The 16,711-nt window shown below is 25.3% G+C and overlaps 1 protein-coding gene across 1 annotated transcript in view; it reads right to left on the reverse strand.

Annotated features, from left to right (window-relative positions):
• Positions 1-16,711, reverse strand: part of LOC100197002 (nucleolar RNA helicase 2) — a 45,605-nt gene that overhangs the window by 26,131 nt on the left and 2,763 nt on the right. The window contains exons 2-6 of the mRNA XM_065795562.1: positions 4,376-4,487; positions 1,064-1,147; positions 761-780; positions 606-677; positions 21-59 (exon numbers count right to left, since the gene is read on the reverse strand). Coding sequence (XP_065651634.1) covers positions 21-59; positions 606-677; positions 761-780; positions 1,064-1,147; positions 4,376-4,487 — 327 coding nt within the window. The remainder of the gene's footprint in view (positions 1-20; positions 60-605; positions 678-760; positions 781-1,063; positions 1,148-4,375; positions 4,488-16,711) is intronic.

The raw sequence follows: 16,711 nt of genomic DNA on the forward strand, positions 1-16,711 counted from the left end.
AACAAATATTTACAGTCTACCTGCATTGCAAGTTCTCTTGTAGGTGCTAATGCTAAAACCTATTAAAAAAATATACATTATTTAATATATTAAACATTCTCGAATTTAATAAAAGCCTAAAAAGACTAATTAAAAACCAAAATATTTTATCTTAGACAACTTAATTATGCAAATATAATTTACAAACAGCAAAATATTTTTGCTTTCCTCTTTAAAAAGAAACAAACAAAGTATAAAAAAATCATTCTTTTTAATGTCAACCTAAAACTGTTTTTTGCTTTGGCTTATCTAATTTCATTGCTGAATATATATATATATATATATATATATATATATATATATATATATATATATATATATATATATATATATATATATATATATATATATATATATATATATATAATTTTTAACTCAATTTAAGTTGCCTAATATTAGCATGCAACTTCAATTCATTCAAATCAGAGTTCAATTTATATGGGTTTACAACTAAACTACAAGTTGCATTGCAAGATGGAAATATGCATACATTGTGCAAGATGCAGCTAAAACCATCACTTTATATAATTGATAACTTATTTAAGATAAAATAAATAAAGCTTTACCAGGGGAACTCTTCCACGTTCTGTAAGATTCTCACTGTTTAAACGCTCTATTACTGGAAGTGTAAATGCTAGCTTTAATGAAGAAAACAAACAAGATAAATAATTTGCAAGTATTAAGTAGTATTAAATAAGTAGATACAGATTCAATATCTTACTGTTTTTCCAGTTCCAGTCCCTTTAAAAAAAAGAAAAAAGTATTAAATACATTTTAAAAACCTATTTATGAACTTTTCACATTTTTCAAAGTCACATTTTTTTAGCTTTTAAATTAACAAAACTCCTAATTCAACTTATATAACACTAAACACAATTTAGATCAGACTGACTTAGATCGACTGAATTTAGATTTAGCTGACTTCTTGAATACAAGATCAGAAAATTTGCCATTTTTATTTTATATAAGATCCTAAAAAACACAATGACTGAATGACTGTTTAGAATGCATATAACTAACTTACTTGCTTGAACAATTACATCAGATCCTTCAAAAATAGCATTATATGTAGTAGATTGAACAGGAAAAAATGCTTTAATACCATTGGCTGAAACAAAACAAAAAATATATAAAATGTTAATGCCATAAAAAAAGACACATTGAACTTCATTTTTAATGGGCTCATCGAAACTTCATTTTGAAATAATTTACTACTAAAAAAGAGGTAAATTTATCAGGAACAAGAATTTAAAATTTTATTTTGCGAATTGTTCTAAAAATTTTAATTTGTTCTGAAAATTATTTTACATTTTAATTTCACTTCAAAATATTTAACTTCATAATGTTCAAATATAATTCATTATTTAAAATTCAAGTTATTGCTTGCATTTGCACTAGAATAAAAGGAATTTATGCGAGTACAAGAAATTTGCAGGTTGTCTTGCCATGCTAGCATGTTATTTTATCTATGTCATCCAGCTTGAAAAAAAGTTCAAACCTCTGCTGCGAGATTCGCTTTCATGATTTAATGATAATTTAAAAGCAATACAAGAACAACTGATATCTCTAGTATATCATCTGATAACTCTAGTGTATGTATTAACACTTGAGTATATGTTTTTTCATCATCTACAAATATTGTCTGGAAAAAGTAGGTAGGACTGTAATACATCCATTTGATTTGCTGCCTTCCCTCTCAATATTCCAAGAAAATAGGTCAAGAGATCAGATTTTATGCAAGTTTAACTTTCTGTTATTAGACAGTGCGGGTTAGTCTCCTCAACTTTCTAAAACTTGGAATGCTTTAAAATAGGTCAGAAACAAACAGATCAACATGATCTTCAAAATGTTACATTTGTCCTCTAATCAAAGTCTTCTTTTTTACTAGCTTATAATAATTGCAGGTTGTCTTGATCGCTGTTTTCATCTTCACATTATGTGACAGTAAAATGTTTCACATAATGTGAACAAAAACAAATTTTTTAATCACTCTGATTTATATTAAGTTGTTAAATTTGCTAAATTGAATATGAATAAAAATAAAAAGAAATATCATTATATTTTGCATTTGATTTTTGATAAAGAAACTTTTAAAATGTCGGCAACTCAAGACATGGTAATTTAAATTGTCAAAATTTAGTAACCCACATTAAAAAACATTTTATTTGGTATTTCCCAATTTATGTGTCATATTTCGCTTTTATCTCTTAACATGGAAAAGTAAAAAACTAACAAAATTGACAAATAGAAGTTTTCCAATAAACGTTACAATAATGCTACACAATTTCGCAACCTTTAGTCATAATAATTACAGTTTTGTAAAAAATAAAACAAAATACGAAATAAATGTTTTTCAAAATAAATTTAATTAAATATATTCTCACATGGCGAAATAAAATAAATTTTGTGAATATGTAAAAACACCTGATGAAAATTTTACTAAATGATAGAGATGTGATGTTTTCGCATCTGATGTTTTTGTGCAAAATTCGGGTAGCTTGGAATGTCAGACAAGAAAACTTTGTTTTTTTCTCTAATATATTTTCCATACTATGAGAACAAATACGTTCCTAGGGCTTTATTTGATCTTAGAACAAAACAACACAGAATCGCATAGATTTAGGGGCTTTTTATTTATTGCTTAGTCATTCTAAATAATAAGTAAACTTAGTTCAAGTTAATATTTCAATATTTACAATTGCAATATAATAAAATAAAGATGTTTAACGTTGAACTTTTAAATTATTTATTTTTTTACCTACTTATAAAAAGATTTTAGTACCCCCATCATTAAAATATTTGTTTTAAATTTATTTCGACATGATTATTTAAACTAAATTTTTTCGTTTGACTTCCGAACTTCATGCAAAGCAAATTCAGACAAAATATTGTCTAACCAAATACAAATACTTTTACTAATTTTATACAAGTAATTAATATAAAACAATTTTTTATCAGAACCTTGATTGAGATAATAAATACCTCATTATTTACTAACAAATATAGTGCAATAACAATTTGTAGCACCAAACAAGTATAAAATAATTAAGGTTTTTAATATCATTTTAAATGTTAAAATTAGAAAAAAATAACTAAGCAAATAATGAACATTTACGAATAAAAATAAATAAATTTTTTTTCAGAGTTTCATTTGTCAAAAGTCTACCATGACGTCAAATACTAAAACTTTTATGAATTTAACGTGCTTCAAAGGAATTGCTGAAGTCAATAGATTGCGATGTTTAACTTAAAGAAAACTTTTTTGAGTAAAATGGAGAAGGCAAGCTTCGACTAAAACAACAAGATTAGTTTTTTCAGTATGCATTCATTGTTTATTTTTAATCAGAAAAACTTTGTTTAAACCTTTTTTTTCAACATTATCTTTATTATGAACACAACATGTGTTGGGAGTTTGGGATGCCTTTAAAAGCCTTAATTATGAGCCACAATTTTGGGGTAGAGGGAAAACACCTCCATTTTTATGTTTGTGCTTTTGTTATTTGATTCTATTGACAATTCAAAAACGAACCTGTTATGCAATAGGAAACCAATCAATACTTGATTCCATAATTGATCAATCAATCAATACTTGATTGCATAACAGACAAAAAAGGCTAATTATAAATTTCTATAATAATATTCTAGTTATAGTATTATATTATATTATATGAATATTTGTATTTTTTAATAATTTCATATTGCAAAACTGAATTATGTTGAGTTTTAAAATTGTTTTTCTTAATTATCTCAAAATAAATGTTGGTTGGTTCCTTATTGCATAATGGGGTCCAAATTTCAATGCCTTCTCAAATAAGTTTATATATTTCACATTTGTTAAGAGATTGTCCATAAATTATGCAACACTAAACTTATTTAAAAAATAGAAGTAAGAGATTATTTGCTATTTTGTGCGGTGGTTTATTGAACTCAAAGCGCTATTTTAATTTTTGGTTTAAATAAAGACTTTGCAAAGGAAAACTTTTGATCTTTTATTTTTTCTATTAGTTAAATTTACTTTTGGGTAGTTTAAGGACAACCCCTAATAAGTAATTTAATTATGTTAATTTATTCAGCCCTCAGAGTTAGGGTCATGCAAAGCTGAACTATAGAATGTACATTGTCTGAGGTCGTCAAATTTTTGCCAAGCTTGTTTCTATATTGTTGTGGTAAAAATATAATTTTTGATGAAATATTTCTATATGATGAAAAATATAATTATATATTTTTGACCTTATTTTTCCTAGTTTTAAGGGCTGCATACTATAATATAATTTGTTATTTTAAACATACATTAGATATTTATTTTGAGATTATCAATAAGTTTTAAAACTATTACCATTTAGTTTTGTCATAGTAGATTTTGAAATTTCAAAATGATTTAAGTCTCCTTTATCAGCTTCTCTCTCGTCTACATTATTTTCTTTTTCTCCTTCCACTTGAAAAACTGGCTTAAAATAATTGAAAATTTAAAAAAATTATAATAATACACTAAAAAAACATTTAAAATTGCATGAGCATCTTTTGATAATTACATTTACAAAATATTGAATTTAGTAAGTAGCACTTAAAAATATTACAAAAAAAAATTCTTTCACTAACTATAAATCAAAATTCTTAATATGTTTTATAATAATAAAACATAGGTAAAGATTTTGACAGATTAAAGGAGTTTTATGATTTGGAGCAAATAAACATGAATGAGTTGCAAAGGCTGTTTTGTGTTATTTTGAACTTAAAAAAAAATAAAAATATTCTTCATGTGGTGAAAATGATTCAGGGACATGCATTACCCTATACTGAGGTTAAAAGATTTTTCCAATAATGGTTCTGTTTAAGATATCTATTTAAAACCAGATGAATCATCTATACAAATAATCTTTACAGAATTGAAATATTTACTGAATGTCTGGGCACAACTAAATTGCACAATACAGTAACTGTTAAAGACCTCGAACTAAACAATTATCATCTCCTATTATAATCAGTGAAAGGTCTGGAAAGAATTATACAGCTACTATTATTAATGATGAAAATGAAATGAACAAGGCAGAATCAACCTTCAAACATCTTAGCCCATCAAACTGGGCTAAGATATTTGAAGGTTTTCACTTTAAAATCAATAAAATAAATGAAACTAACAAAGGTTCTCCAACCTGTTAATTGTAGATCATGCAAATTGCAGATCAATGCAAAATTTCATCAGGTACTTTAATTAAAGAGGACAAAACAAATATTTCGTATCATTATCTAATTACAAAGACATTTTGTTATAAAATTTTTGGAACATAAATTACCAATATAAACGTTATAAAATACCTTCTACTTCTTCTTTTTTTTAAAGCGCAAGAAAAAGAAAATATTTTTTTATGAAAAATGAGATAAAATAAAGTATGGGAGAATTTTTTAAAAAGACCTTAAATACTACCAATAAATAAATAATCTTTTAGAGTTGTTTTGCAGCAGACAATAAGCGAGGAAGGTAAGTAAAAGGGAGGTAATAAAAGTATTTTCTAAACGATGATTAAAATTTTGTTTGGAAAAAATATAAAAAAATTTACTAGATTGAGGCTCCACTATTGTAAGATGCAATCTCATAGAAACTAGTCAGATGCAAAATTATAAGTAAATAAAATTCCCTTTTTGTAAAGATAATAAAAATCTCAGCAACTCAAGGTGTATGCAGAAAAATTGTTTGCACTTTATATAATTTATCATTTTTCGTACCAAAAAAAGATCAGTGTGCCACAAGTAACAGTTACGCAGAAATAAAGGGAGCTTTAATTGATGAACTTGAAACCCTAAATAATAGCAAAAGAAAAAAATAAACCCAGTTCTTAATCTACTTTCATGTCCATAACAAAGCCCACATTTATGTTTATATGTAGAGTTCCATGCGGTTAAGAAAATAAACCTTTTTTTTTAAAGTAAATTAAGAGTTGTTGTTTTTTTTAACAATTAGAACAAGCTATTTATAGATTTTAAAGTAAGAGGAAAAGCGTGTATCTTGATTTAGGAAAAAGTGTCTAATTATCATTATTTTTTTAATACCTTGTAGCAATACCTTGTATTAATTTTAAATGGATCAACCGCAAAGCTGGTTTAATATTTTAAAGCATCAACATTTAAATTTTAAATATTTTGCGCAATATAAGCAAACTAGTTTCTTAAATAATCATGTTGCCTAGCTGACTGCAGGGAAGGAAAAGTTTTTTTTTTCCATCAATTCTAATTTTTTTTTTAATCCTTGTCAATTTACTTAAACTAATTGGCCATTTAAAAGTTTTGTAGCAATAAAAAAAAAATGCCATCAAATAGTTAAAATCCATTAAACTTCCTGTTGTGCAGCCAAAACTAAATAGTTATATGTCGAAAATTTTGTTTGTTTTTTTCAATGCAATAAAATGTTTTGCCAAATATATTTTTAACTTCAAAACATTTATATTCAATTAGAAATTATTTAAAACTTCAAAACATAGTCATATAGCCAATTTAAAAATATGGAATCATTCCAGGAACCAGTTGCTTGACCATCTAATGAAAAAAAAATTGTGCATTGTGTAAACATGATAGAGCTTTTCAATTATTTTTAAAATTTATTTGCATTTGTATTTAAGAATTATTTGTAGTTTACTTTTTTTATTACAGCCACCAAGATAAAAAATGGAAAAGCACCGAATCATAGGAATTATATGAGTAGAAATCACGATGAAAAGAAATACAAGAATTACATCTGAAAGAACAAAAAGTTTAGAGAGAATGAGAAAATCTTGACTTCGGCAAAAAGACGTTTCTTCATCCTTAGAATCAAATCACTCATCATTTGCAAATGTACAAGTTAAAGGAAAGTATATGAAAAAATTAAATCGCTCTCTTTCCAAAAGTCCTGTTCATAAGAAGGAACTGTTGTGTTGTTTACTCAATGAAACTCAACCATTAACTTACTCAATTCAAAAATCAACAAACAATCTCAGAGAGAAAGACCTCATGGTTATTAAAATTTTTCATTGCAACAATGATATTATTCGACTTTACCCCTGAATGGCAGAATATACTTCTGTAGTGATAGGAGACAAAAAGGTGCATGTTCAAACCCGACACGTTATATATGCTAAAAGAAGCTTTTGAAGAGTTTAAGCTAAACCATACAGATATTAAGTCTGTCAAAATTTAGTCAGTTAATTTACATTCGATGTGTATCATAAATTTCTATTAACATACATGTTTCCATGTTACATGAAAATATGCGTTATGCTTTTGAATCACTTTCGCCAGGTTCAGATGTATTTTCTACAATTAAAACGGGAAACTTAATGATTTAAAAATTTATATGTGAAAAACCAACAAAACAATGTTTCAATGCTGTTTATTTTCAATGCCGAATGTACCGTTTATATTACTTTTGATAAATTATTACTTCAGTTGGAACAATTTGAGTTAGACGTTTTGTGGAATTAGTGGTAGAAACCTTAAGCAAAACCGTATATTAAAATAGAAAAGGTCAACAAAGAAGGAACAACTGCAGTTTTATTATCACATATTGAATAAATGTGTGCAAAGTTTATTATTTATAGTAATGTCATATTTAAATCAAATATAGAATCAGAGTTTTAAAAAGACTCAAATAAGGCTGTTATTCAAGTTGACTGGGCAGAAGATTATACTTGTTTTTACCAAAACAAAACGCAAGTAGCTTATTTCGGTCAAAATCAGATTTCTATTTTTACATGTGCAGTTTGGCATTGTCAAATTCTCTTGGTTTGAGCTCCTATTTTTAAAAAAAAAAAAAAAAAAATAAAAGAATTGTGTAAATGCCATTACTTTCAAGTTTTAGATGGAAGCGTTGCTGATGAACAGCTTTTGCTGAAAATTGCATGATAACAAAGAAATAAAAACTTATAAACTTACATCTAGTGTCTAGACAGTTTAGAAGTGACCAGCTATCTAAAAAACGACTTTTATAAACTGTAGAAACAATTTTTATCATTTCTAAATAAAAGCTATAAATATAGTATGAAACTTGTTTTATGTTTTAATCTAAATTATAATAAAAATTCGCATGTTGCGTAGCTGACTTCATGGTTTTTAAAAAACTTTTTTTTTTAACTTGTAATTATTATTATTTTTAATTTTTGACTTTGTAATTATTATTATATTTAAAAAGCATTATAAATAAAACTTGGACAAAATAATTGTTAATGAAGAAAACAAAACTTTTATGAAAAAATAAAATTTTAGAGAAAAAAAATTCAAAATTTAGATAAAAAAGAAAAAGCTTTTTTTGCACGTTGCATAGCTGACCACTGTCTTTTAGATCTACTTATGTTAAAACTTTTATGTATCTTGTGTTATTTTTTTTTTGAATAATAATAACAAATGATAATTAGCATATACAGGAAAAAAAGAAGAAATTTATATATTAAGTCAGTTAAATTTAAAAAAACTTGTTGCTCACGTTGCGTAGCTGACTGAAGAACATGCTGATTGGGGAAATTTTTAAATTGAAACTGAAATTTCGGCAATAAAATTTCCAAAACTCAAAATGCTTTTTACAAATAGGGATCAAAGTTTTTATTTGAAAAAATCCTTATTGGGAATCTTACTGAGAAAATAACTTACTGGGATTTAACTATATATATTTATTGAACTTTTAAATTGATATTAAAAAAAGTTTTCTCCATCATTTTATGGTAAAAGTTTGCAGTACTTAAATTAATAACTAAAACTATTTTTTAAAACAAATATTATTTGCAATTATCAGGGGCTATTCTAGACCATTTTCGACACCACCAACTGTATTTGGTATTTTCTTTTAAAACAGCAAAAAAATTTTTTTTTTGTGAAAAAATGCCTACATACGGCAAATTTCCTTAAGGAAAGGCGCTGAGGATTCTGTCACCCAAACTATTTTCCTAGAATAGTCCCTGATTATTTAATTTTATTTGAATATAAAAAGTTAAAATTTTGACTATTAAACAAACCATAATTACATCTAAAAGCAACCATGAGTTTATTACCATTAAACTGTATTAATTTGAATTTTGCTACCTGAATCAAAAATGCTAAATAAGCTTATTAAGGTCTGAAACAAATGGCAAAAAAAAAAAAAGAATAAAAAAAAAAAAGAATAAATTTTTTTTAAATAAGTACATTAACTGTTTTTATACTTATATGCGCGTTTAACACATTTGGATATAGCGTTGATTTCATAAATGTAATGTCAGTGGGTTTGAGACTTGCTTCTTCCTGAACTTCCTTGTTTTTTACACAGGCATACAGCCAAATGTTAATAAAATAAAACAGTAATATCAGAAAAAATTGATTGCAAAATTTGTGCTTTAACAACATATAAAAGTCTTGGGTTTTAAAAATTTGCTTTTAATTTTACTTGTTAATTCTAGTATCAGAGCCGTGGCTAGGCTACCCCACATACCTTATTTGAGCAAGGGAAGGGGCTAACTTGCTAACTTAGTGGCACTTTATTAAATTTAAGATTTTTTTTTTTTAAGCAATATATAGCAAAAAATATTTTAAGATTTTGTGGCAATAATGGCAGGTTATAGTTTTTTTTGGAGGGAGAAAAGCACTATTCATGGCACTGTCTGGCATATTTTTAATATATGATCATTATAAACACTAATAGGTGTATAAACACAAATTTTAATTTATATCTTTAACTAGCTATTAGTTGGTATCTAGGAATCAAATAATAAAAGTACTGAATACTGTATGTGCTGAATACTTGTATTTGTCATGCTGTACTTCCTAACTACTGTTTTACACTCATTATAAATAGAAAAATACTTGTCTTATAAAAAAATTACCACTTTAATTTTGATAATTTAAATACATAATACATAATTTTGATAATAAAATGGCATGGTATATAATACCATGCCATTTTATTATCAGAATTCAAATTGTTAAAGAAATGACCAATCTTCTAAGATTTATTTCTTTTATTACAGACATGTTTATTTTTTTGAGCATTTGTATATTGAGTAGTAAATTAGTCTAGAATTATTTGTTAAATTTGTCCAAAAAACATATACTGCAAGTATACCCTTAAAAATATATATATATATATATATATATATATATATATATATATATATATATATATATATATATATATATATATATATATATATATATATATATATATATATATATATTTAAAACGAGTCATATCTCTAGAAATGGATGAATAAAATGCAAAAAGTAAAGACTAATAATATCTATAAACCCTTATAACTTTAGGACTATTCTATTTGAAAAGATAAAAAAATGCAACTCTAAGTCTCAGATTTAGCAGATTTTTACACCGCTCAAAGATTTTTAATAAGTTATGAAGATCCCAAAAATTTCAGTATCTAGTTTTAACTGGTTTCAAAGATAAAACTATTTTAACTTTGTTTTTAAAATGGCATATTTTTTGAACCAAAAAATATGCCATTTTAAAAAATTGTTTTGGCCTTAAGCTAAAATCTAAACCTTATCACAATTTTACTGGGGTGAGTTTAATTACAAAAACGCAGCTTTAAAAACAAAAAAATACAGCTTGATTTTTTTCTGAAAAAGAAACCCCTGAAAAATAATGACCATAAGGGTGCATAGACTTAGTTTGGATACCATTTGTAGTAATATCTATTTCTGTAAGTTATTCTGTAGTGTTAGCATGTTAGTATAATTCCTTTTGGTTGGGTACCAAGCTTACCCAACCAAAAGGAATTATACTAACATGCTAACACTAACAGTAATCATAATCATTAATAATTTTATAGTTTAAATATTTTTTGATTTTTAATAAATTTTGCTTCTTGAATTTCTGATGTTTTTTTATGAGGGTTTTCTTTGTCTTTTAATTTATTTGTCTCAGTTTGATAAATATGAAAATATTTTATAAATAATAAATTTAATTATATTTGACGATGTTTTTTATTTCTGTTTTAGGAAAGACCACCATCCGATTCTCTCGAACTCTAACTAAACTATTATTGTCAAGCAATATAAAACAACATAGATATTCAAAACTGCACTACCTTAAGAAACTCCGCACACCAGTTGCGTGTGTATGTAACCAGGGGCGTGGTGGCCCCAGAGGCTATGCGGGATTCCTGCACGGGCTTTTCACTTTTTTATTTAAATATGAGCCTTTTGGCAAATTTTAATTTTTTTCTACATTTTAAAGAAATTCCACAATCATTTACAACATTTATGTTTGCATAAATTAAATTTTATTAATCACTTGATTTAAAGTCTTCAACTTTGAGCGCAATTATATTAGTATTTTGCATAATAATAATAATATTGCTCCAAAAAACAAATCTTTTAACGGTTTTTTAACGATCGTAATGTTGACAAAATAAATTTAAGAAAGTCCGCAAACACAACAATAATAATATTAATACTACAGAAATGTTTAATGTCGTTTTATTAGTTATGCTTTGAAAGAACGCGTTTTCAAAATGCACGCGGTCATCGGAGAAAGATCTCTAAAGCGAGTTGAAACTTTTTTCCTTATGAAATTTGATTATTAGTTTAGATATATTACATAAAGAATCATACTAAGATAAATAATCATCATTAAGATCATATTATAATTGAAGTAAGTATATAAAATAGCTGTATATACATTTTTATTAGATAAAGTAGAAAGGATTTAAATTTTTATTAGATGAAGTAGCAAGGATTTTAAGTAGAAAAGATTTTAATTTTTTAAATCGTTTATATTTTGTTTGTTTCAGCTTTTCTTTTAGCAGTTTTATTTTATTTGTAGAAGGAAAATTGGGGTATGGATGTTATTTAAAGTTATATTAATGCTATTTCCATAAAATGGTAATTACTACTTTGAAATTTCTGTGATGCTATTAACTATTTTTGTTCTTATTTAGAAAGTTTAGAAAAATTAAATTAAAATTTTGTGCCACCACTGACATGGCATGTCGCATGTTATTGTATGTAAAGGTTAAGTTTTGTTATAAGGATTACAGTTCTTAAGAAAAAAAAAAAAAGGTAAGGAGTATTGTTTGTAAATATATATTTTGTTTATTTTGAATCTTGTCAAGTTTTCTCGCTTCATTTTTAAAATTTTTGTTTGTACACATTTATTGTTTGCATTTATGCTTTTTTGATATGTATGTGTATGTGGTAATAAGTGCTTTATAGTTGTTTTATCAATATGTTTTTATAATAATGTAAAGTGTTTTTTATTGTTTGTATATGTGTCAATATGTGTTATATAATTGTTTTTATAAATGTGTTTAAATATGTATACAAGGTATATATTTAAACTTATATACATATTTAAACACATTTATTGTGTTTAAGGTTGGTACATATGTTTATATTATGTTGTTTCAAAGTGCTGTGACTTTGTAAACATGTAGAGTAAGATTTGTCAACTTTGCCAGCCAAGTGATGTACTTATAACAGAGGGTTACACGATAGTGTTTAGTGTCAAAAAATGTATTTTAATAACATTTTGCTTAATGTTGTTACTTATGTTCTGTTAAATATGAATGTTATCTTACTTAAGTTATGTTATAAACATATTATATTAACTTATGGTGTGTGCTATTGTTGTGTGTTGTTGTTGTGATGCTTTTTTGTTATCTTTTGAGTTGATAGACATTTGACTTATCTTCATGTTGGTGTCTATTGTTAAAAATGGTAAATAGGTAATTTTATTAAAAATCACTGCTTTTAATCATTCACTAAAAGCCAATACAAATTATTTTGCCATATATACAATTTGTTTTATCTCAATTTGATTTTTTGTCTTTAGCGCTGTTTACTGCATGATTTTGCTATAAATATTTTGGAATCATGATGTTCCAGCATGAATTATTTTGTAAAAGCTAACATGAAATAATAATATTTTACAACTACTACTCTGGTAAATCACAACAGCTTTTCTCTATAAGGTGCATTGATTTTTATTTTTTGTATATGTTTTTTTTATTTATTTACTTATTCATTACATTTTTTATTTTAGATTTGCCAGATAATGTATTAATGTGGTATAGAAGAACGAAATATTGTAAAGTTTTGTGAATTTTTGAAAAAAATATTTACTAATAATTTTTTTTGAAGAAATAATTTTTAAGTTTGCAACAAAGGGTTTAAAATTGCAACACTTTTGAGGCAAGAAAAAACTCTTATATATGTTAAATTCTTATATATATTAAAAAGCAAAAATTCTTAAAAATGTAATTCATTGTTTTACATTTTATTATTTTGGTAAAAGGTCTTCATCAAAAACTTGATTACTCTTAATAACAATAACTTTATTCTCCATTAAGACTAAAATGAGGAAGGGAGATCCTTTGTTAGTGTCAAAATATTTATGAGAATTAAATTCCGAGAAACAAAAAGAATTTTTAGTAAATGGTAGCAAATAACCGTTTACTAAAAACTATTGAAACAAAGTGGTCTGTGTTGAACAGACTTAACAAGACCCGGGTGCGGTCAGCTTGGTTTACAAACATGAAATTATGTCACATTAAAAACTATGAACGTAACCTTTAAAAGCCAATTTAAAACATTTTTGGTAGCAATATGTGATACATTGGTATTTTTGGTAGCTAAATGTGGTACATCGTAAGTATAAATGTGATAGTATAGTAAAAAAACTATTTTAGGATTTTTTGGCTCATAAAATGGATTTAAGACTTGATTGATTGCGGTTAAACCGCAAAAAATAACGATTAAAAGGCTATATGGCCCAGATGGAATATGCAACATAAATATCAAATTTTTATTTTATAATGTATTGTATTTTACGTCTGATGACGATCTGTGCTAAAACAGGTCGAAAATCACAAAAAAGAAAAATTAGTACGATGCTGTTTTGAGTAAATTAACTTTAATCATTCTTATATTAATTTTATTAAAGAAACCATCGTATTAAAGAAACTTATTATATATTTACGTACTTCAAGAATAGTCGCTTAAAAACTTAAATAACCAATATGTATTTTACTCATTCACAAAAAATGGAGTTAAGACAAATTGACTCTTATGTCCAGATATGTCTACTGCACATATTAGTAAATAAACTAATTAGTTGCGTAATGAGTTAGACGCATTGATGAATCTTAGGCATTGATTAAAATTGATGATTTATTTATAAATAGATGAGTTATTTTTGGCATTGATTAAAATTGCTAATCATAATCATAATGTAATTAATTGAATTTGCTAATCATAATTTAATTTGTAATAATGTAATGCAATAAGTTAAATGCAGTTTTACTTTTTTGTTACTTTTAGTTGTTTTGTTACACTTAGTGATGGACAGTTTTGTTTGTGCGCTGTTAGTTTTTCTTTTGTTCTGGAATTTTGAGATTGGAATTTCCAGACATTTAAAAAAGAACATTTCTATTATATCTGTTTTAATACATCTTATCATATCTTTCAAGTAAGTTATATTCTGTTTAATCATTTTAATCGCTTACATTTTTTTATATCTTAACATGTCTATTACCTTTATTAAATTTGTTTTTAAGCATATTTATTTTTATTTTTTATATCGAATTAATAGAATGTTCCAAATTGTTGAAGATGAAGGTTTGTATTTATTTAGATGCGTATTATGCTACTGATTTGTATCATGTTACGTAGTTCTTAAATATATGTTTATTTTAAGTTGCTGAATTACTAAGAAGTAAGTTTTGTTCCATTTTGTTATAATTAAATGTTATAAATTACAGTTTATATAGGTTTGTTGATTTAAATTAACTTTACAATAATAAAATGGTTTAGACGAAAATTTTTGTAAATTAATTCAATCCAGAAAGATTAAATATTTATTTTAATATTGAATTAATTAAAGAGGTTTAAGAAAGAATCGGCTTCAATATTTGTTTGCTTTTCTGTTTAGATGACAACAGTATAATTGGAGAAAGTTAAAAAGCATTTTTACTTTTTAAAAAGAAAAAGAATTACTTTTTAATATTTCTGTTTTTTTTGAAGTAGGTTTAAAATTTCAGGTTTTTAAAACCTTATATATTATAATCTTAAATACTTTTAATTACTTAAAAAATATACCTATGTTAAACTACACCAGGCTGTAGAAAATAGTTATAGTTAAATGATAAGTTTGTAGACTGTTAAAGCAGATTAAATAGATCAAAGATCTATTTAATCTGTTTAATAACCTACTTCCAAAGTGAAAATTTACTATCGGTTGTTTGTTTTTCTGTTTAGTTGACAACAATGAAGAGAGAGAGGTAGTAAGTTTAAAAGGATTTTTATTTTTTTATCAAGTAACTAAAATGTTTTTTAAAATATTGTTGTTGACTTTAAAGTAAAACAGTAGGTTTTTATAATTTTAAACAATAAGCCCAAGAACTTAGGTAATACTTAAAATTATATTGTTAATAACAAAGAGAAGAAATTTAAAATTCTCAGTAAGACAGCTTCTTATTATTTTACATCAAGTTAGTTTATTTAAAATTTATTTTCTTTAGTTGATCAAGAGAGAGCTAATAAAGGTATTGGTTACATTAGTTTAGTGAATTTATTTTTAAAAAGTTAAGTAGATATTTTAACATCTATACATTTCAGTGCTTTTATTGTTTAGACACAGAATTGAAGATTGAAATAAGTCAGTGTTTTTGCTATTAGATAACACAGGCCAACAAAAAAATTTTTTTTTCTGGTGCGGAGCAAACAATTTGTTTTTTGTATAGCATTTCTCTTTTTGATTTCAAATATGCAACTCTTTTTTTACCATCACGTCAAGTTGTAAAGATATTTAGGTTCAAATTTAGGGTAAAGTCCCTAATATTGTCGAAAAAAAAATTATTCAAAAGTATGTCAACCTGGGTCTCAAAAGAAGCATTTTTTCATAGAGATTTTAAAAATGTTATTCATTTGTAATAAAAATAAGTCTTTTTTGTATTATTGCTGAATAACATTCTGTTGAAATTTTTTTTAAAGGTCTTTAGCATTTTTTCACATAATTTTTTTGTCAATAAATTTTAAGAAAAAATATTTATGTTTTTTAAAATCTCTATGAAAATACGCTTCTTTTGAGACCCAGGTTGACATACTTTTGAATAACTTTTTTTTCGACAATATTAGGGACTTTACCCTAAATACTTAAGATTTGAACCTAAATATCTTTACAACTTGACGTGATGGTAAAAAAAGAGTTGCATATTTGAAATCAAAATGAGAAATGCTATACAAAAAACAAATTGTTTGCTCGGCACCAGAAAAAAATTTTTTTTTTGTTGGCCTGTGTAATTGTTAATAGGAATTTGTTTATTTGTACTGTAACTTGAATTTTAAAACTTCAAGTATTTAAGCTTTTTTTTCTTTTTCTTTTTTTAGGAGAGTTGGAAAAAAAACTAAGTACAAATTATATGATTAGTATAGTTAAATAAATAAAGCATTTATATCTGAACACTCAGAAGTCCAAGTCAGTTGTCACATTTTAGAAATTGTCGAGGAGAGAGTAAATAGTAAAATAATTAGTCTTCATTGGCTTATTCTTGATGGTTAAATTTATGTTATTTTTTTCGTGTTTTATTTAATTTGTCTTGAGGAACATGAAATATAATTTTGACAAAAATTAAAAGTTAAATAAAAAAAGTGAAAAATCATTTCTAGACTACAGACGTTTTTCATTTGAACATTGTGGGGACACCAGACCCTTTATATTGAC

Source organism: Hydra vulgaris, chromosome 04 (genome assembly GCF_038396675.1).
Source record: "Hydra vulgaris chromosome 04, alternate assembly HydraT2T_AEP".
NCBI classification, from domain to species: Eukaryota; Metazoa; Cnidaria; class Hydrozoa; order Anthoathecata; family Hydridae; genus Hydra; species Hydra vulgaris.